Source organism: Eulemur rufifrons, chromosome 26 (genome assembly GCF_041146395.1).
Source record: "Eulemur rufifrons isolate Redbay chromosome 26, OSU_ERuf_1, whole genome shotgun sequence".
NCBI lineage: Eukaryota > Metazoa > Chordata > Mammalia > Primates > Lemuridae > Eulemur > Eulemur rufifrons.
Window position 1 is genome coordinate 249,203 of NC_091008.1, and position 21,096 is coordinate 270,298.

Sequence of the window (21,096 nt, forward strand, 5' to 3'; positions counted from 1 at the left end):
TGAAGCTGGCTCTGCTCTTTGACGGTCAATCTGGGCAGTTCGACAGGTGATGGATGAGTCCCTAGAAGTAGGGGGCTGGGGCTTGGTCTCCTCATGAGGACTGAGCGACATTCAGGCAGTACTCTTCTCCCTTCACCCCATCCTTGTTTTAATTTTCCCCGGGCTATGAAACCTACCTCTACTCTCCTGGGGCAGATGGTGGAAATGGCAAGGATAGGTAATACAGACTCTTTTTCTACCTTTTTTTTTTTTTTTCTATCACTTGTTCATGGCATAAGTTTTTATGTCTCGATTCAGACTTTTCCCCTAACATTTTTTTTTTTTTTTTTTTTTTTGAGACAGAGTCTCACTCTGTCGCCCGGGCTAGAGTGCCGTGGTGTCAGCCTAGCTCACAGCAATCTCAGACTCCTGGGCTCAAGTGATCCTCCTGCCTCAGCCTCCCGAGTAGCTGGGACTACAGGCATGCTCCAAATTTCATGTAGAGATTATTTTTAAAATGCTATTTTTTTTTTTTTTTTGAGACAGAGTCTCGCTCTGTTGCCCGGGCTAGAGTGCCATGGCGTCAGCCTTGCTCACAGCAACCTCCAACTCCTGGGCTCAAGCGATCCTCCTGCCTCAGCCTCCCAAGTAGCTGGGACTACAGGCATGCTCCACCATGCCCAGCTAATTTTTTCTATATATATGTTTAGTTGTCCAGCTAATTTCTTTCTATTTTTAGTAGAGACGGGGTCTTGCTCTTGCTCAGGGTGCTCTCAAACTCCTGACCTCAAGTGATCCTCCCGCCTCGGCCTCCCAGAGTGCTAGGATTACAGGCGTGAACCACAGCGCCCGGCCTCCCCTAACATTTTATATTATATTAAACTTCAAACATACAGCAGACGTGGAAGGATTCTGCGGTGTGCACCCACATGCACACCCTCTGACTTCTGCCCTTGACATTTTACTCTGTCTGTTCACCACAGAGCTATCCACCTATCCACCCCTTTTCATCCATTAACCCATGTTACCTGTTGACACATTTCAAAATAAATTGCACAAAAAGAATTGACTTTTAAATTTTTTAAAAAATTATTTTGAAAACACTAGTTCTTGCAATTCAAAGGTTTGGGCCAGGTTTTTTTTTCCTTCTCTAATGAGCAGTTTTAGTGTTGATAAAGTGTCAATCTCCAGGAAATTTCTGCTTCCGTCCCCTAAAGTCAGACCCTGTGTGAGTTGTAACTTTTACTTTTAGAATCTCTGAATGAGCAATTTGATTCCCACCTGTAGTTTTGAATACTGCCTTAAGGCCACGTCACTCCTTCTTGGCTCAAGTCTGTCCCCCAAACAGACCAAGAAACCAGCAGGAAGTAAACACACACATGCTAACTAGCCAAAAGTCTATAAATTGGGTGCCTGGTTATTCAGCTAGTCATCCATGTGTTCATTCAGCAAAACGTGTTGAACACCTGGCGTGGGCCAGGCAGCTTGTGGCTGGGGTACTGTGGATGTGGCGGTGAAGACAGGAACATAGAAATACAGAATTTTTTTTTTTGTTTGCTTGTTTTTGTTTGTTTTTTTGAGACAGAGTCTCGCTCTGTTGCCTGGGCTAGAGTGCCATGATGTCAGCCTCGCTCACAGCAACCTCCAACTCCTGGGCTCAAGTGATCCTCCTGCCTCAGCCTCCCAAGCAGCTGGGACTACAGGCATGTGCCACCATGCCTGGCTAATTTTTTCTATATATATTTTTAGTTGTCCAGCTAATTTCTTTCCATTTTTTTAGTAGAGGTGGGGTCTCGCTCTTGCTCAGGCTGGTTTCGAACTCCTGAGCTCAAACAATCCGCCCACCTCGGCCTCCCAGAGTGCTAGGATTACAAGCATGAGCCACTGCGCCCAGCCCAAAGATGGTCTTAAACTTGAGAACCACATTTAACCTTTCTGCCAATAAAGAAGATTAGATTAGCAAACAATGCCCCCCCCTTTTTTTTTGCAATAAATTATTTTCTCTTTTAGGTGCATAAGAATTGGTAGCAGTTACAAAATTATGGATGACTCATTAAGTTCTACAAATCTAAACTCAGATTTAGAAGGCATTGCCAGAAAACCTTGCCATTAGGGAAACAAGTAACTGAGCTGTCAAAAAGTCAACGGTTACCTAACTGCTCTGGGAAACACAATGAATTTATAGCAGTTCGGCTACTGAGGAAAGACTTGGATTGCCCGGGCTTTCTGCAGTGGTGAACTTCCTCCTCCAGTGGGAGAAACTGCCAGTAAAGGAAGAATGATGATTTACATACCAGAGCAAGGCTGATCTGCCGCAGCTCTTAGTCAGAGCCTGCCCTTTTGAGACATCCTGGGAAATCCCTATTTGGAAGAGAAGAAAAGTTAAAATCACAGCTACTGTGCTTATATAACCTTATTCTGTGTAATTCATATCCAGAGTTACTTCTGTTTATTTTTAATGAAAAACTATTGCTGTTAGCTTCTATCGTGAGTTAACTGCGGTGCGTGTTTTTTAAATTTTGTATATTTGCTCTCACCCTAAAAGATACCACAAGAGACGTTTTTTTCCTCTTTTTTTTCCCCACTGCTTTCCAAGACTCCAGGAAAAACGGCTTCCATGGCACATGTTGTACAGGAAACTTCTAGAATGAGTGCTGCAGAAAGTTCTATGGAGCATGCCGAGGTAAGAACACATTTCTAGGGGATGAATTGAGCATACCTGGCATTAGTAGCATTCCTGGCAGTTAATTTTTTAGGTAAGATGTGCTCTATATTTTTAATCAATGTTATTTAACACAGAAAAAGTATCTGGGTAACTGGTGCATTGCCTTTAACCTCTCTGGGCTACATTTCTTCTTTTACAAAATGAGAGGATTAAATCTGTCAAAATTACTTTTGGCCTCCCAACTCCATGGGTTCCATATTTTGCTCTTGATTTACAGGAATTTAGTTCAATATAAAATGTAAAAAGAATATTGGTCTGGTTAGAAATAGAACATATTATAGCAATAGAGTATCTATAGTAAAATTTTTACATAGTTACAACTGATATCAGTGTTTTTCTTCAGTTATTGAAATAGATACTTGCTAATTGAATGAATGAAGTAAAGTGCTTTCTTAAAGTTGTTTTTTTTTTTTTGAGATAATCAAGGTATAATGGGAAACTAGGTGGAACTCTTTTGTTCATTTAGGTATTTAATGTAGTAGTGTCAGACCTTAAAATATACTAGAAGTTGGTACGGCTGTTATGGTAAAGAAAGAAATGCCCAGATACTTTGAACACAGATTATACTTTACAGGGAGTAATCATAGGGGATTGTTTATAGGGAATAATTGCTCTGTAAGCAGACTCTTACTAGAACCAGTGACTAAAAATCTTTATTAGATACCTTCACTAGCAACTGAAAAGCAAAGTATATACAAATGAAAAGTGACCACAAACCTTTGTGTTTGATTTATTTAACTTCATTTTAATACACACCTGAGACATATGAACCAGGGTAAAATGTTGCCTAATCTCCAGTGAAACTCCTGGTGACACATTCTCGGCTTGCGGGCCATTCCTATTCACTGTGCCATCTACCTCTCCTCCCTCCTTTCCTCTCCCACTTATAACTGAGCATACTTCTGAGTTTCAGAAATTAGTACTCCTACAGTTACAAGTAGATTCTCTTGCAGATTTAGTAACTAGCTTTTCAGTAATTCTTGGTTATAAAATAAAAATCAAGGGTCAAATATTTTACACTTTTCTTCCAGAGAAAATTATTTATGAAGGTAAAAAAAAAAAAATGAAAACAAAAACACTGTCTGGCTGGATGCGGTGGCCCACGCCTATAATCCTGGCACTCTGGGAGGCCGAGGAGGGAGGATCGCTCGAGGTCAGGAGTTCGAGACCAGCCTGAGCAAGAGTGAGACCCCGTCTCTACTAAAAAAATAGAAAGAAATTAGCTGGACAACTAAAAATATACATAGAAAAAATTAGCCGGGCATGGTGGCACATGCCTGTAGTCCCAGCTACTCGGGAGGCTGAGGCAAGGAGGATCGAGTGAGCCCAGGAGTTTGAGGTTGCTGTGAGCGAGGTTGCTGGTGGAAAGTTAGGCAGATGGTGGTTTCCAGAGCTTTCGAGCTTTCTTTAAATGAATACTCCCCCTTCTAAAAAAATACGTCTAAAAAGAAAGGTGGTTAACTTTTTCATTATGCCAATAATTTATAATGAATCTAAATTTGTAATCTAGTGGCTTTATTCAAGGAGCTGACTAAAGTTACACAGTACCAGATAATCTATGCCCACCTCTATAACATACGTGTGTCATGGTCATTAAAGTTTCTTTGGTTTGGTTTGGTTTTGGGTGTTTTTTTTTTTTTTCTTTTGTTTGTTCTGTTTTTGTTTTTTTTAGAGACAGAGTCTCCCTCTGTCACCCAGGCTAGAGTGCAGTGGCCTAATCATAGCTCACTGTAACCTCGGATTCCTGTGCTCAAGCAATGCTTCTGCCTTAGTCTTCAGAATAGCTGGGACTACAGGTGTGTGCCACTATGCACTGCTACAATTTTTAATTTTTTTTTTTTTTGAGACAGGGTCTCGCTATGTTGCCCAGGCTAGTGCTAGGATTACAGGTGTGAGCCACCACATTTGGCATCAAAGTAGTTAACTTATTTAGTTCTGGAATCAACTTGCCACATTTTAGCTGTATGTATTGTTTATTCTTGATGGTTCTATCACTCCTCTGACTTTTGCTAGGGCTACTCTTCAGAATCCTACTCACATACATGTTCGTGGGCACAGCTATAAAAATGACTTTTTAGAAATGTATACTATGTAAATGCCTAAAATGTACCCATGAAACTTACCTGATTTCTATAAGCCATCATACTCTGAATTGTTATTTTTTTGGAAAAGATTGAAATCCAAATTCATGAAATTTGAAATTCTAATCTCTGGCTTGCCCATTGCAGTACATAGATACATTTGTAATTTATTAGAGAATTACTTGGGTAACTAATTCATATAAAGGAGTTTAAAATATAATTTGAAGCTGATTCATCAACAAGTTACTATGAAGGACTTACAGTGTGAGGATTTTTACTGCTAGAATCAGGTATTTTTATGAATCACAACATGAGAGTTGGCCAAATGCATGAGGTTTGTGAAGGACAGTATTGCTCCTGCTTATTTTGTAGACTTTTGTTTCAATCTTCTTTTTCTGTTTGTTTTCAGTGTGCTCAATCATCAAGAAGAACGAACTTGACAAATTCTCTTGAACAAAAGATAAGGTGCCTGGAAAAACAGAGAAAAGAGGTAATTTAGAAATATTAGTTGAAGCCACATGTGTCGTGGATTCACGCTAGAATAAAATAGTGTAGCACCTCGTGCTTTTTATTTTTATCAGGTCACAGTATTTATCTCTAGGATACTACTCTGCACGTTTTGAAAGCAAGTGCTTTTTTCTTATTCACCCACATATCTTGTACTTGGTCTCTCAGTGTTTGTGCAATGATGGATGAGAAATAACAAAGACATACATCTGGTAATTATAATACTAATTTTCTGAAAACTTAGATCTTTCTTTCACATGGACCACGTGAGCTTATCACCTGTACCCTTTATGCCTTGCAACTTGACACACCTTGAAACTCAAACTGTCAAAGGCTTTATAAGTACAGTTGACTTGTAATTTTGTAATTTCTTTTCTAACCCATTCTATGTATTATTTAATACATCTTTCATTTTTTCTATAGTGCCTTCTATTCCTCTTTGATACTGCATAGAATATTGTGCCCATCTGGAAAATTACTGAACTATGGCAGAGTAATGTTACTATAGCATAGAAATGCGAATCCCTAAAATGCCAGCAGATCAGGTATATTTACATAATAATATTATATAGTCTTATACTAAATAACCATATCTATTTCCAGTGTAAGATATATCTAGTAACTGCCACTCTGAATTAGATATTTTGTCTTTTAATTAGGAGAAGGCCTTGCTATTTTTTTAGTCATGTGACTTATCTTCTCAGTGTCTGTTCCACATTGATAAGTGCTGGAATTTCTCTTTGTGTAGGAAGCTGTGAGCTTCCCCTACAAAAATACTAAAACACAGATCATAGTGTTCTTTCTACCTTCTAATTAGCAGATAGTTTTAAGATCCTTAAATTGTTTGCTGCCTAAAATTTTTCTAAATATTTTCTTAGGGTGAAACTGTTATTCCTTGAAATCTATGCTTTCAAAAAGGTGCTATCCATTTGAGCATTATCACAAATCAAGTGATAATCTTTTAAAGCACATTGTTCCAAGCAAATGATTATCAGTTAATGGAGTCTAGGATTTGTTAATATAAATTCTGCTTTAAAAGAACTGGAAAAAATATTTCATCATAATAATCAGCGTAAACACATAGACCAATATGGAAAGGTTTGGAAAAAGACCCTTCATACATTAATAAATTTTACAGAAAGCTATCATTACTTATAGATTTTTACCAGATTCTGATTGGATTAAACAAAGATGAAGATTCAAATAACTAAGAAAAGTTAATAGTTACTGATAAACTGTCCAGCTGATTTGTCAAGATATATCTAAGACAATAGTTGTTCATACATGGATCAATTACTAAAAGATGATTCTAACTAGAGAGTGTGTCCAATTAAATTATCCTCGCCCAATCAGAACTTGATGGAAGGAATCTCATCCTCATTCATGGTTTCCAAAAAATCTTCAGTAAGGTCAAAAAGTGATTTCATTTTAGCCAAATTTCCAGATGGGCGGACACTTTTTTTTGATTCATCAAATTTTAATCATTTCAGCTCCTGGAAGTTAACCAGCAATGGGATCAGCAATTTAGAAGTATGAAAAAGTTATATGAAAGAAAGGTAAGCACGTCTATCTGGTGTTTTCTTGAAACCAATAACCCTGGTAGAGCCAAGAGCGTGAGGACTCATTGATTTCAGCCACAGAGAGATCGGTGGAGAGCCGACTGCTGAACAGTGAGGGACGGATGCTGAGTACATTATTGGCGTCTTGGTATTGAAAATTAACGATCAGCGTCAGCGAATTATCTTGAGGGGAGCTAAAGAAATGTGCTAAAAATAGCCCCCAGCAGTGTCTCGGGATTTTTACGCCCATTTATCACGGTCCATCGAGTATCCCGGCCTACTGATACCTGCAGCCATAAACACCCAAGTTACATGTGCAGCGAGAGATGGTTTCAAGTTCACACCGTTTTATGCAAGTCTAGCTCTAATTAATCAATTAGATAGCAAAAGCTGGTCTCCACAGATACAGAAACAAACAGTGGCGACAGCGAAAGTGTGAGGGAAAACGGGGCGTCCCCCTCTTCCCTCTAAAGCACATTGGCTGTCAAGAAGCTTTTGCTTTGGTGAGAAAAGGAACTTTTTGGACAAAAATCTCCTTTCATAGGTAAAAGACAAATTTATAATTTAAAATCATTCGGTCCTCAAAAAGAGAAAGTAAGTTGCCCTAAATAAAGGAAACTAGACCACAGGTGAGGAAGACAGCAGGATTTGTCCCTTTATCTCCCATTACGATGCCCACAAGTACTAAATTTGAAAGGTGCGGCCGGAGTTGGCGCGTCTTCCCGGGCGGCGCGCACGTGGCAACGCGCGCCGGCGACAGGGTCGTGCCCGTGCCGGAAGCAGCGCCGTCGGTCCGACGTCCGGTCCGTCCAGTCGGGCGTCGGATTAAAGGCCGTGCCCGTTTTTCTCCGGCGTGGGCATATTCTGCCAGCCCCGCCGCCCGCCGCCTTTTCCAGATCGTGCCAGGCTCGCCTTGAGAGCCCAGAGTAGCATGACCAACCTGGGGACGCCGCTGGCGCCACAGCGGTTGTCCCCGCGGGGTGAGCCGGGGAAGCGGGCAGCGCGAGGCTGTGTGGGGATAAGCGCGTGCGCCGCGCCGCGGACCGTCTCCCTCAGACGTCGAGCGGCGCTCGGCGTGGGGCGGGGCGTGTCCGTCCCCGCGAGCGCGGGCTCGGGCGGCGCGGCGACTGTCTGTGAACGCCTCCCCAGGTCGCGGAGCTGAAGACGAAACTGGACGCCGCGGAAAGACGGCTCAGCGCGCCGGACGGGGAGCGGCGACAGCGCCCCAGAGACGGGGACGGGCCGCGCGGCCCCGCCCGGAACCCGCCGCGCGAGGAGGTGGGCGGGCGCCGGACGGTCGAAGCGGGGCTTCCTGTGGAAACCCCGTCCGCGAGCGACGCCAGGTCGCTGCTCGGCCGCGCCGCTCGCGCGCGGGGTGCGGGTCGCGCGAGGCCGGGCGGTGGCTGAGGGCCGGGCCCGGGAGGAGGGGGAGGCGCCGGGCTCGCCCCGCGTCGTGCGCAGGCGCGGATAGCCGCGGGCCCCGCCGGGAGGGCGCCGGCCTTCGGGGCGCTTCAGCCAAGACGAAAGTTATTTTTCTTTTTATTCATAGTTATTATTTTTATTAGAAGCGTTAATAATAATACAGCACTACCTTGTATTTGTACAGGACAGCTTACAGAGACTTTACAAACAGGTATGACGTTCGTAATCATCAAAAAATAACATTTTTAGAAGCACTTCAGCCTCATTATCTCATTTAACGTCCTCAGCCCACCTGTGAGGAAAATGTGACTTTTGCCACATTAAAGATGAGGAAGCTGAGGGGTGCGGAGGTTGACTGGCCAGCGATGCGGAAGTGGGACTCGAACCCACTTCCCAGATTCTAAGCCTCCGGCAGTCCCTGCTGCGAACTGGGTAGACAGGATTGAGACGACAGTTTCTCTTGAAATAGATTCTTTTTTTCCCCTCTGGTTTTACTTTCAATTATTGGACTTCCTGAATAGTGTAGAAACCGGGGAGGAAACCTTAAATTCTAGCGGCCTCCAAGTGTAGTAAGAAAAAACGAAAGGGTAGATGTTCTCAGGTGGAGTCTTGTCGCTGATGTGAGGCGTTGGCAATATTTTAAAACATGCGGAAGTCTCAAGGCAGCGTTTAAAACCAGCACAGAACATGCCAGTCCAGGTTCTCCTGCCTTGCGAAGGATGTATTTGTCGCAGTGAGCAGGGAAAATGGATTTTGGCAACTCCCTCTCAGCCATGTAGACACCATTTCCTTTTCCAATTACACCCTGACCGGGAATCTTTGTCATTTTTTCCGTGTGCAGTTGGGACCGTTTTCTAGTTAGAATAATTTTCTCTTAAGTTAGAAAATGATTGGTTCATTTTCTAAGTATAGAGTCGTATTCTATTTAACTAAAAGCAAATAAAAAATGTTTCCACTTTTAATGACAATGGATTACCTAAAGTGGATTTTTAAAATTTAATAGTTGCGTTGGGAAATATCAATTACTAAAATAACGTACTTTAACTCATGTATTAGCTGTTTTCTTGAATTACCTAAATTCTGCAGTATTTATTTTACCTGGTTAAAATCTCAATCTCATTAAGAATCCAATTTGCTTGACAAAACATTTACTATCTAGTATATAAAATTGAGAGATGGGGGATATTGTCTGAATCCAGAGCCTGTTAGTGTCTAAGCAGCTAACCTTCAGTGATTTAATACACTAGACTTCTTTTTTTTTGTTGTTGTTGTTGTTGTTGAGACAGAGTCTCACTTTGTTGCCCAGGCTAGAGTGAGTGCCGTGGCGTCAGCTTAGCTCACAGCAACCTCAGACTCCTCGGCTTAAGCGATCCTACTGCCTCAGCCTCCCGAGTAGCTGGGACTACAGGCATGCGCCACTATGCCCGGCTAATTTTTTCTATATAGATTTTTAGTTGTCCATATAATGTCTTTCTATTTTTAGTAGAGACGGGGTCTCACTCAGACTGGTCTCGAACTCCTGACCTTGAGCAATCCACCTGCCTCGGCCTCCCAGAGTGCTAGGATTACAGGCGTGAGCCACCGCGCCCGGCCTAGACTTCTTGATAAAGATCTAAAAAAATGGAAGAGTGGTGGCAATTGGACTAGCTGATTTCTACCTTTTAAAAATAATAATCACGCCAATGTAGTGCTCTGAATAATTATCTATAGTGAAGGGTCTTGTTTGCCAAAAAATTATTCTCTTCTCCCACTCTCTAGTACAGAATGTTGCAGGATTGAGCTTTCAGATAGAGTATTGTTTTGTTGCAGTGACAGTTTTTTTTCTTTTTAGGAATTTCAACTACTTTTCTGAATCACTTATCCATCACTCAGTATACGGGAACTTGTTTATTCTGTAGACCCATTTATTTGACTATTGAAAGTAAGACTTAGGGAATCTTGATTTTTTTTTTTCCTAGGGTCACAAAACTTCTAAGCTACTGCACTAAGTTTTGATAGAAGAAAGATTTCTTCAATCCTAACCTTGTCTTTCACCCGAAGGATATTGCTCAAATGGAATGTTAAGTGAAAACCTTGCAGGTTCTGTTATTATATTTCAGAAGGGTGACCCTCTCAATCTACCACAGCAGCTGATATATCACTTTTTCTACAATATCGCATTTGACATTTACTGAGTTTGATTTTCTTTTCTTGCTCTTTACCTCAGAAGGAAAAGGAAAGCCTAAATGAAGAATTGCATGAATTGAAGAAAGAGAATAAGCTTTTGAAGGAAAAGAATGCTCTTGCAAACAAGAAGAAGGAACATTTAGAATGTGAAATAAGACGCCTCAATAAGGTATGAGGCCAGCTCAAGCATGAGAGATCAGAATGAGAGGTCCCTGTGTAAGGACACATTCCTACTGAGAGTCACAACAAAATCTAGCCTGCAACATGGGTCCCAGCCTTGGGGGCTTCACGAGACATTGTCTGTAATTTTAGAAATTGCTCACGTCTGCAGCTTTCAGCCATACCTGGGTAAGGAGGCTTTAGGGAATTTATGTCCCTGCAAAGAATCATCATGAAAAAGAGAAGTGAGGAGAAATTATAGACTATAAGAACTGTTTTCTTTAGTTTGAAGAACCACACAAAGCAAGCGGGTGTTTGCGAACAGTAACGTATCTCTTGGTCAACCACAAAAGCTTCCTGAGGAAACAAGCTGCTCTTTAAAATGATCACTGTGGAGCTGGGTGTGATGCACACTGTATGGAAGCATGCTAAATGCCAGACCCAAGGCTGAGATGGTGGCCCTCCCAAGTGCAAGCCTAAAACCCACTTTTATTGGGGGCAGGATGTGGGGGGGTGGCGGTCAGGAATAGTCTAGGCTTTTAGGAAAATGCAGGTGGTGTAATACCTTAACTCCAACATGATTCTTCAAAGGGGCAGCCTGTGAATTGCTGCAAAAGGATGATGCGTGCGCGCGAGTGTGTTGGGGGGGAGGGGTTATGGACTGATTACTTAATTATCAGGGGGAAGGGGCCGATGACTAGTTCGCAGAAAAAATAAAAAATCCTTTGCTGTTGACTTCCAAGACCCAAGCCGTGTGTGGAACATGGGAATGCTGTAGCACGTGGTTGAGCTGAGATATGCATCTCTCAGCTAGGTCTCTCATGACCAAAGCCACAGAAATTGTCTGTCTTCTGAAAGGAGAGTAGATGTTTGGCCTTGAAAATGTGCTCAACCCCTGCATTTTGGACTGAATGCCCATGGCTGTAGTTTAACCAGAGTTCACAGGTGTCATTTAAAGACCCTCAGTGCTAAGCATGTGCCTGCATAGTTGATAGATAGGATGCTTTGCAAATGTGACCCTGTATTAGATCTGTTTGTGGAACGAGTTATTCATCAGGAGAAAACGGCAAAGTGGAGATTGGCTTCTTAAACAATGTACTTTATCCTCTAAGAGAGAAAAACAATGTGTAGACAGACAAATTTAGGGCAAATATGTATCTTTTTCCTCTTATTCTCTGCTGGAAAATCTTCTACAAATGAATTAGAGGAACTAATTGAGATTATATTAAAAAATCTCTGCCATTTTTGACACCATATTACAAGTTTTTTTATATTCTGTAGTTCATGTCCCTAAATGTGGGCACAAAGATATAAATCTTATAGATATCAGAACAGCCAAGAATGCTGTTTTTTCACTTATGTCCATGTGCACACTTCATCTTTATGTATTTATAGTTCCCAGACAATTTTTTGAAGTTAGAAAAATAATACTTTTATAATTCTGGTGATTAGAATCATAAAATATCAATGAGAAAAATAGATTTAAGTAAACACAGATATTTATACAAATGTCACCTCCCGAAGATGACTTTTCTGGCTATCTTAATTAAAATTACATACTCCTCATATTTCCTGCTTTAATTTTTCCTTGGAATTTGTTACTACCTAATATATGTTTAATGTCTTATATTTATTATCCTATTTGTTTTCTGTCTCTCAATCTTGATTATAAGCTACATGAGGGCAGGATTTTTGTACAGCTGTCTTCATTAAGCACAGTAGACACAGTGTCTAGGGCCCACAATACGTTTAGGGGCCCATAAATATTTGCTTTCACTTAAAATCAGAAGAAAAAATAAACTTTTGTTGAATATATGTTTTCATGTATATTTGCCTTTATAGCAAGGCAGTTGTAAAATATAATTTTAATATGTATTTTTATGGAGAAAGGGACTCACAAAGGCAACAGCATAATGTGGTCCTGACTTTTCTTCTATTTTGTTCACTGCTGTATCTTGAGTGCCTAGAACGGGGCCTTGCTTATAATAAGTTCTTTTTTTTTTTTTTTTTTTTGAGACAGAGTCTCACTCTGTTGCCCGGGCTAGAGTGAGTGCCGTGGCTTCAGCCTAGCTCACAGCAACCTCAAACTCCTGGGCTCAAGCGATCCTCCTGCCTCAGCCTCCCGAGTAGCTGGGACTACAGGCATGCACCACCATGCCCGGCTAATTTTTTGTATATATATATTTTAGTTGTCCATATAATTTCTTTCTATTTTTAGTAGAGACGGGGTCTCACTCTTGCTCAGGCTGGTCTCGAACTCCTGACCTCGAGCGATCCACCCGCCTCGGCCTCCCAGAGTGCTAGGATTACAGGCGTGAGCCACCGCGCCCGGCCAATAAGTTCTTTTTTTTTTTTTTTTTTTTTTTTGAGACAGAGTCTCACTCTGTTGCCCAGGCTAGAGTGAGTGCCGTGGCGTTAGCCTAGCTCACAGCAACCTCAAACTCCTGAGCTCAAGCGATCCTCCTGTCTCAGCCTCCCGAGTAGCTGGGACTACAGGCATGCGCCACCATGCCCGGCTAATTTTTTCTATATATATTTTTAGCTGTCCATATAATTTCTTTCTATTTTTAGTAGAGATGGGGTCTCGCTCTTGCTCAGGCTGGTCTCGAACTCCTGAGCTCAAACGATCCGCCCACCTCGGCCTCCCAGAGTGCTGGGATTACAGGCGTGAGCCACCGCGCCCGGCCCCGGCCAATAAGTTCTTAAATATTTGTTGAATGGGTAGATGAATGAATGGATGAATAAACAAATTTAATTAGCTGGTATGTAATATGTTCAATGGCCAATTCTGGACCCAAGATTTATGCTTTAATGAGCACAATACATTACTTATGGGTAGTGAGGAAAAATAAAAAGACACCTAAAGCCAGAAGAGCTTTCGTCCCACATGTCTATCTACACCTTAAACTGTCACTTGAAAACATACATATTAAGTGTTAGTTATGAACAGAGATTTTTTTTTCTCATTTAGCACATGTGTTAGAAGATCATGACGTGTAAGATGTTATTGTTCTTCTATGTTACAATGAATATTTTTCTTTTCTTTTTTACCTCTGTGATAGAAGTCACTCAAAATGTTGATTCCAGCAGCTGATTAAGCACACCGTGCATCACAGCACGGAATTTGGGGCCTACCCTCCTTGTGCAAGCTGACTGCCTGCTGACCCATTCACTCAGCAAAGATCTGTAATACGTCAGCCTAGTAATGAACTTGTGATTATCAGTTCACACAACTGTGTATTCAATCCAGTTTATTTGCTTTGAAGAAAATACCCGAGGGTTTTATTTTCATCCCTCTTTCCTGTTGGGGGTATGGTATGGTTGTATAGCAGAATATTACTCAAAACATCATCTGGGACATTTCTCAGCTTTTGAGAAACTCAGATTCTCAGACTCTACCCCCAGATCTGCTGGTGCAGAATCTCGGACGGGCAGTGCCCAGGGATGGGCCTGTTTGCTACCTCTCATGCTCCCTGAAGTTTGAGCATCATCTGCAGAGTTAAATGTAATCAAACCAGAGACTCTAGAAAAGGGTGATAGATATGGTTTCCTTTCCTATTTGGCTAGGTAGAGGAAGGTCCAACATCAAAACCCCCCTAGATAATAATGGGGATTGAATAGCATAAGCATCATCATGGAGAAAAGACAGAGATTCTGGAAAAAAAAAAATACATATAGGCAAAAAATCAAAAAGAAGAAAGTTATTCCGTCGTGTAAGCAGCATTAAAGATGAAATTCTACCTTGTGGGTGCATTTGAAATGATTGTAACAATTATAAAGGGATGCATGTGATGTGGTAAATCTCAGATCGACCGTGTGCTTATCTGCTACCCCAGGCTCTTCAGGACGCCCTGAGCATCGAGTGTTCTTCATCTTCCGGGGACTGTTTGTGGGAGTCTGGCGAGCGCCGCCTTCAAGAGCTGAGAACAGAAATGGAAGTTCTGAAGCAGCAGGTGAGAAGCTGGAAATGGCACGAGCACGAGGAGAAGACAGGGCCCCTTTGTCACACTCCTGTGGACACTTGTCTTGCTGCTCAGAATATGTCAAAGTTTTTTGCATTTATTTTAATTAGAATCATCTAATTTTACAGCTTGATAGGAAGAATATAGATCAGCTAGTTCACTCCCATGCCGAATAAAAGAGGGAATTGAGTGTCCGCTGGATTAAATGGCATGCCCAAGCTCACACAGTCGAAAGAGGGGCATGCTAATTTACCTTTGGGTGAGATACTGTTAGCACTGGGTCTAGAGAGTTTCATGTAGAGATTATTTTTAAAATGCTTTTTTTTTTTTTGAGACAGAGTCTCCTCTGTTGCCCGGGCTAGAGTGCCGTGGCGTCAGCCTCGCTCACAGCAACCTTAGACTCCTGGGCTCAAGCGATCCTCCTGCCTCAGCCTCCCAAGTAGCTGGGACTACAGGCATGCGCCACCATACCTGGCTCATTTTTTCTATATATATTTTTAGCTGTCCAGCTAATTTCTTTCTGTTTTTAGTAGAGACGGGGGTCTCGCTCTTGCTCAGACTGGTCTCGAACTCCTGACCTCAAGCGATCCTCCCGCCTCTGCCTCCCAGAGTGCTAGGATTACAGGCGTGAGCCACCACGCCTGGCCTAAAAATGCTATTAATCCAAATTCTGGGCCTTTTCAGAAAATGGTGGCAGCCAGATTGTGATTTCGTAGCTGCTGGCCTCCAGACTTTTGAACAGGAAGGGCAGTTGTAAAGGGCATCCTTGGCACTGGGCATAATGGCTGAAGAGCCAGGTCTGCTCAGCTGTTCCCAGGTGTGGGCAGCAGCACCTGGCATCTTGCTGACGCCCAGCAGCTCCCTGCTCCCCACTCCCCCAGCTTCCCTCACTGTTGCCAGGCGGGCAGCAAGAGTAAGGGTGCGCTTGCTACAGTTCGTGCACGTATCTGCTGGCAGCTCAGGGCTGTAGGGCTGTAGCTGCCCACACTGTTTGTGTCTAACTGTAGTTCAAGCAGCTGGTGTGCGCTTGTCTGAGGGCCCAACCGTGCGTATCACGTCTCTCTTCCTGTGAGAGGTTAAATAAACTAATGTAGGTAAAAGGCTGGAACAGTTCATGGCAGTGTCGATAAATACAGGACACAGACAGGAATCCTAATCCCTGAAGCACGTATTGCCAGTAACGTATTAGCAGTGGGGAAGAGGGCGTCATAGAACAAAGGGTTGGAAAGTGTTCTTTTTCTGATGTCCCTGGGTTTGATTTGTTGACTGTTTTTGCTCTGAGCAAGTGCCAATCACAACGATTTTTGATGCAGTACATGGAAAGATTGAGCACTTGTGTTATTGTTGTTATTTATTGTTGTTATTTCATAGGAAGTAGCCTATCTGTAAGTAGATCTAAAGATGTCATATCACTTGACGGTGAAGTTGGGTTTTCTCTTCTACCAAGTTCATTTGAATAATCGTGATCATATGCATGGCTTAAAAGTAAATCCATGAAGAGACTATGGTAATATGCGGAGTGTCAAAGCTCTGTCAAATTCTCAACCCCTAAAACACTATTGGTGCTAACTAGGATTCCTTTGAAAAGTAAAAAAACACATTGCTTATGTTCAAACACTTGAATCCTCTTTGGTGCTCACGTATAATGTACATCGTGTGTAAGAGTCACTCTTACACATGGAGTTTGCAGTAATGGATTAGCTCATATTTGACAAAGACAGTGACAGGTATCATTGTTTTCATAATCCCCAGTGGGAGATCCATCTTCTTAGTTTTGGGGTGGCTCTATTGATGACTTTCTTCATAAGCATTTTAACTGCACGTTTCTAAGTGGGCACCCACAGTCACCACGTCACCGAGTGCCACGTGAAACACTAAATGGTTTAAATACACAAAGAAATTGAATTAGAATCTTTGCTGCTACTTGGCTGAACTAATGACGTTCATTGCCAGACTGTCCCACTCTAACCAGATGGGCTGGTCCCATGTAAAAGGCTTCTGGTAATTGTTTACAGAGCGTTAAACTCTCTCTGGAATTGAACCTCAGTTCTCAACCAAAAAAAATAAAAATAAAAGTAAAAATGCCAGCTTGGCTGTATGTAACTTCTTTGCAATGCTTCTGGTAAATAAAGCCTTAAAAATGGAATATGTACATCTGCATCTAGAGCTATAGAAAGTGTTTAATTTTTTTGTCTTGCCTATTTTGTTCTATTATTATTGACTTGTAATTGAAAAACTCCTAGTTAAAATTTGTTGCACTGTTGGTGATGAAGGTACAACGTGCATTAGTGTTCATAGACAAAAATCTAGCTACTGTGTTCCAATGTAAATAATTTAAGTCATGGTCTAAGAGGAATTTTTTTTGCCCCATTCGCTAAGTTTCCATAACTTCACGTTAGGTCTACAAGCCACCAGTCAACACTATGCCAATTTAAAGCAACAACAATACTTAAATCTATTTTTCTTTTTAGGTTGGTCACCTTCTAGAATATTTGGAGTACCTGTCAAGAGGTGTTCCACTAAAATATTACTTAAAAGGGCAAAATTTGTGAACGCCTTACTTTTTCCACACACATCAGGCTTTCATTTCTATTTTGTGCTCAGCCTCTAGTTTACACTTGGACGCGCTAGCATGTCAGGATTCCGTGGCTCCCTCTTCACGGCTCTTGTCAGTAAACTCGTTTAGAACGTCAAGCAGTGTTGGGCATCGGAGCCCTTGCGTTGGTGCCAGATGACTGGTCCGTGGGTTCATCGCCACGGTGGAGAGTGTGCAGCAGAGAGGAATTGTTTCAAAACATGCATGTTGTTACTTTACTTCTGAATTCCTGATACAGGAATTGTTGAGAGTTGCCACCATAAACAAAGTGAAAGATAAAATTAAACAGTCCTGCGTATTTCTCCATCACACCATGAAGAAATATTCATGAAGAGAGCATGGGAACATCTCAGATTGCAAAGGCCCGGATAACCCCTTTTCTGAAATCTTTTAAATGGCTTAAGAGTACCCAGCTTTTATAACAGCAAGGTAATGTTTCCTAGGTGCAAATATATGAAGAAGACTTCAGAAAGGAACGATCGGATCGAGAAAGACTTAATCAAGAGAAAGAGGCGTTACAGCAAATTAATCAGACTTCTCAGTCCCAGCTGAGCAGGCTCAATTCTCAGGTACAAATCGAAACAAAATACTCTTTGCCAGGATGTGTGTATTCTATATATATATTTTTTTCATTTAAAAAAAAAATGAAGACTTTTTGACTTCTGTTAGTTGACATTGGATTTTCTGGAGAGATTAGCACCTGCAATGAAATCATTCTTAAACAATCTTGTGAGGAGATGAAAATGACTGGAGATTTTTTTTAACTTAAGTAAAGTATTACCCAAGAAACTGGATTCCAGAGTCTTCTATAAAATACAGTTCTTTTGATCTTTTTCTCATAATATTTATCTTGGTGGAATGGGAGTTGAACGACCTAGTACTCAAATAGAGTGAAGTGGTTTCTAAATTCTTGCCATTTTCTTTGAAGAGCTATGTGAGAGTGCTCCTGTCTGCCAAAAACATACATATTTCCAAAGGCCATTTACATGTGAAACTGAGGATTTTGTTCATTGGGTTCCCAGATTTAATGTAACTGGAGCACTTTCAAGGAAGCCAGATAATGGTTACCAGTTCATTAAAATAGAATATATTAAATGTAAGCACACTGAAATTAAGTGTAATAGGATATATTAAAGTAGACTCAGGAAGTTGCCATGATGGGTAAATACTGATGTTAATGAAGGAAAATGTAGCTAACACAATTTGGCTTAAAAAAATAAAATGAAACGCAGCATTTTTGATTTGCAAAATCATGCAGTGCTTTTGAATAAATAAGAGATCGTTGTGGGACTTGCTGTGGTAGCTCTTAGCTTTAAGATTCTTAGTCCTATAAGAAATTTTAAACTATTAGTCATCCTCTTCCTCCTCCAAATACAAAGTAGATTGTGAACTAAACTTAATTTCTTTTCTGATTTTTATTGAAGGATTACTTTGAAATTTCTAATTTTACGTGGAAAAAATTTTCAAGAGAACATTTTCTCTCTAGGAAATTAGAGGACTAAAATAGTGGTAAAATATAAGTAAATAATTTTCTGAAAATAATTTATGCAACCTAATACATAATTTATAAACAATAGGTAAGAAAATATTCTGGTTACTCTAGGTAAAGAAATTTCTCTTTTGGCTTTATTTCTTACATGCAGAGCTTCCTTAATTTCTTTTAAGTTGTCACTGTATAAATAGTTTCACTTCCTACTATATTTGAGTTTTATCCGTTCTACTATATTAAGGTCAGATTGGTGATGAATTGGTGTCTGAGACTGGCAATGTCCTTGCCATTGCAGAGCTTTTACCCAGCCAGGGACATCTGTCCATCCATGCCATGTATATGCTATAGTCCACAAGTCATTTCCTGTGCCGTCTGTAATTTTTGATGGTTATCAAAATAAATGTATTGCCTAAACACAGTATAGTATAATTGTGCTTATAAACTAAGGGACAGTCTTAATGATACGTAAGTGATATCTTAAAACTATCAAAATTTTTCTTTAAGATAATGATAGCCCAATCATTTATTTTTCAAAAGTGTCCTTCACTTTGGAAAAAAGGATGCTAGAACTCACAAAGAGATACAGTAGATGGTTTGCTGATCTTAATGTTAAGTGTATTCACAGCAGGTTAAATGCTATGATCTAATAAAAAGGACCGGCATTACCTTAGTTGAATAGCATATTATTTACTGTCCGAGTGGACTTATAGAGGGATTTTTAGGTCAAATCATTCTGGAACTCGTTGCTGACACACCAGAATGTATTCATTCTGTCACCGGGGATGTTTTTAAGGCAGCAACAATGGTAAGACAGCAACGTGGTGAAATCAGCTACCTAAGTACTCAGGAGTCGGAGGAATTTGGGGGGCAAGACCTGGTGGTCCTGCCACCCTAATGCTCAGTTGGTGTGACCTTGAGCAGGTTATTCAACCTGCAGTGACTCCCTTTCTTCATCTGTAAGATGACAGGGTTGGACGAGATGAGCTCTAAAATGTTCCTTATAACTCTAAAACCTCTCTCTCTAAAAAATAAGTTACCTAACCTCTCTCAGTATTCTCACCTGTAAAACAGGGATAACGATACCTGCTTCATGACTTCACAAAGTTGTCCTCAGGGTTAACTAGGGGAAAAGCCTGTATAAAAACATCTAGCTCAAGTCATGGCTCAAAGGTATTTCATAAATTATTTTAGTCTGTTAGAAGGGTGCGTGTTTAGTAGTTTCATTTAGTTATATGAACATGCTACTTTCAGTTCCTCGTACTCTAATTCCAGTGCTTTTTTTTCTGCAAGGCATTCTGCTTTATGATGTAAAGGAATAAAACAGCAGTTGTTGTTATGAAAGAACTCATGATATAATTAAAGAGACGTACACAGTCTGTTCTGAGCATTTGCAAATTCCGTATACATGAATTTGCCTGCGCACTGAAATGTGTGTGTTACCCCAGATCAATCCTCGCAGTGGTCTCGTGGCACGTTCTCAACCCTGAGCAGAGCAGCGGTGGAGTCACCTGATGTGCACGTTCCTGGCTGAGGTCGAGCAAGGCGATGCCGCCTTCTTGTCTCAGCTCTCAGACTGTAGAAAGTTTCTTTCTCGTGATCCATTTAGTGCCGTGTTTTTCACATTGTTGTGCTTTTTGTTGGTAATTTCATTGTTTACAAGGGCCACGAAGCATAGTGCCGAAGTACTGTCAGTGTTCCTAAGTGCATGAAGGCTGTTGACAGGCCTATACCAAGAACACGTGTGTTAGGTAAACTTCATTCAGGCGTTAAGTTGCAGTGCACTTGACCACAAGTTCCGTGTTAATGAATCAGCAATATATATGGAAGTGTCTTTAATCAGAAACACACATAAAACAAGGTTATGTATCCATCAGTTGACAAAAATACTGTGACCAGAGGCCTGCAGGATCTGAAGCCTGCATTTCTTCTAGGAACAGTGGTTCAGAATTCACTAACTCGGTGTTTGTTCTGACTTTATGGCACATGACTACTGCCAGGAGCAAGAATTGACTATACATTGCACATATTGGACAAAGCCTCATAGTAAACACGCGACTCTACGTGGGAAGACCAAGGGAGGAGGGAATAATTCTGAAGAGTGCGACTCGGAAAAGTATCACACAGGAGGAAACATTTGGCCATGCCTTTTAGGGATGCGGAAAGTGGGGTATAGGGATAAGGGTGGCATTAATAAACACACAGAGAAAAAGGAGCTTCCTCTTGGTGCGTCACATGTGGAGGGACCCAGGGCAGGTGACTGTGCTAGGTGTGGCCGGGAGAGGTCGGTGTGACGTTGAATAAGTTACTCAACATCTCGTGTGTGGATGTCCTCATCTCCAAAATGGAGACGATAATATTAAGTATCACCTGGGGGCTCTAAGAGGATTCAGTAAGTTATTGTACGTGAAGGATTTAGGTCAGTGTCTGGCCTGGATTAAGTGCATGTACAGC

The 21,096-nt window shown here is 41.3% G+C and overlaps 1 protein-coding gene across 1 annotated transcript in view; it reads left to right on the plus strand.

Annotated features, from left to right (window-relative positions):
* The first annotated feature begins 2,581 nt into the window (after positions 1 to 2,581).
* Positions 2,582 to 21,096, plus strand: part of TNIP3 (TNFAIP3 interacting protein 3) — a 29,837-nt gene continuing 11,322 nt past the window's right edge. Inside the window, exons 1-7 of the mRNA XM_069459091.1 lie at positions 2,582 to 2,662; positions 5,195 to 5,275; positions 6,783 to 6,848; positions 8,001 to 8,129; positions 10,480 to 10,608; positions 14,435 to 14,551; positions 17,600 to 17,725. Coding sequence (XP_069315192.1) covers positions 2,597 to 2,662; positions 5,195 to 5,275; positions 6,783 to 6,848; positions 8,001 to 8,129; positions 10,480 to 10,608; positions 14,435 to 14,551; positions 17,600 to 17,725 — 714 coding nt within the window. The 5' untranslated portion in view covers positions 2,582 to 2,596. The remainder of the gene's footprint in view (positions 2,663 to 5,194; positions 5,276 to 6,782; positions 6,849 to 8,000; positions 8,130 to 10,479; positions 10,609 to 14,434; positions 14,552 to 17,599; positions 17,726 to 21,096) is intronic.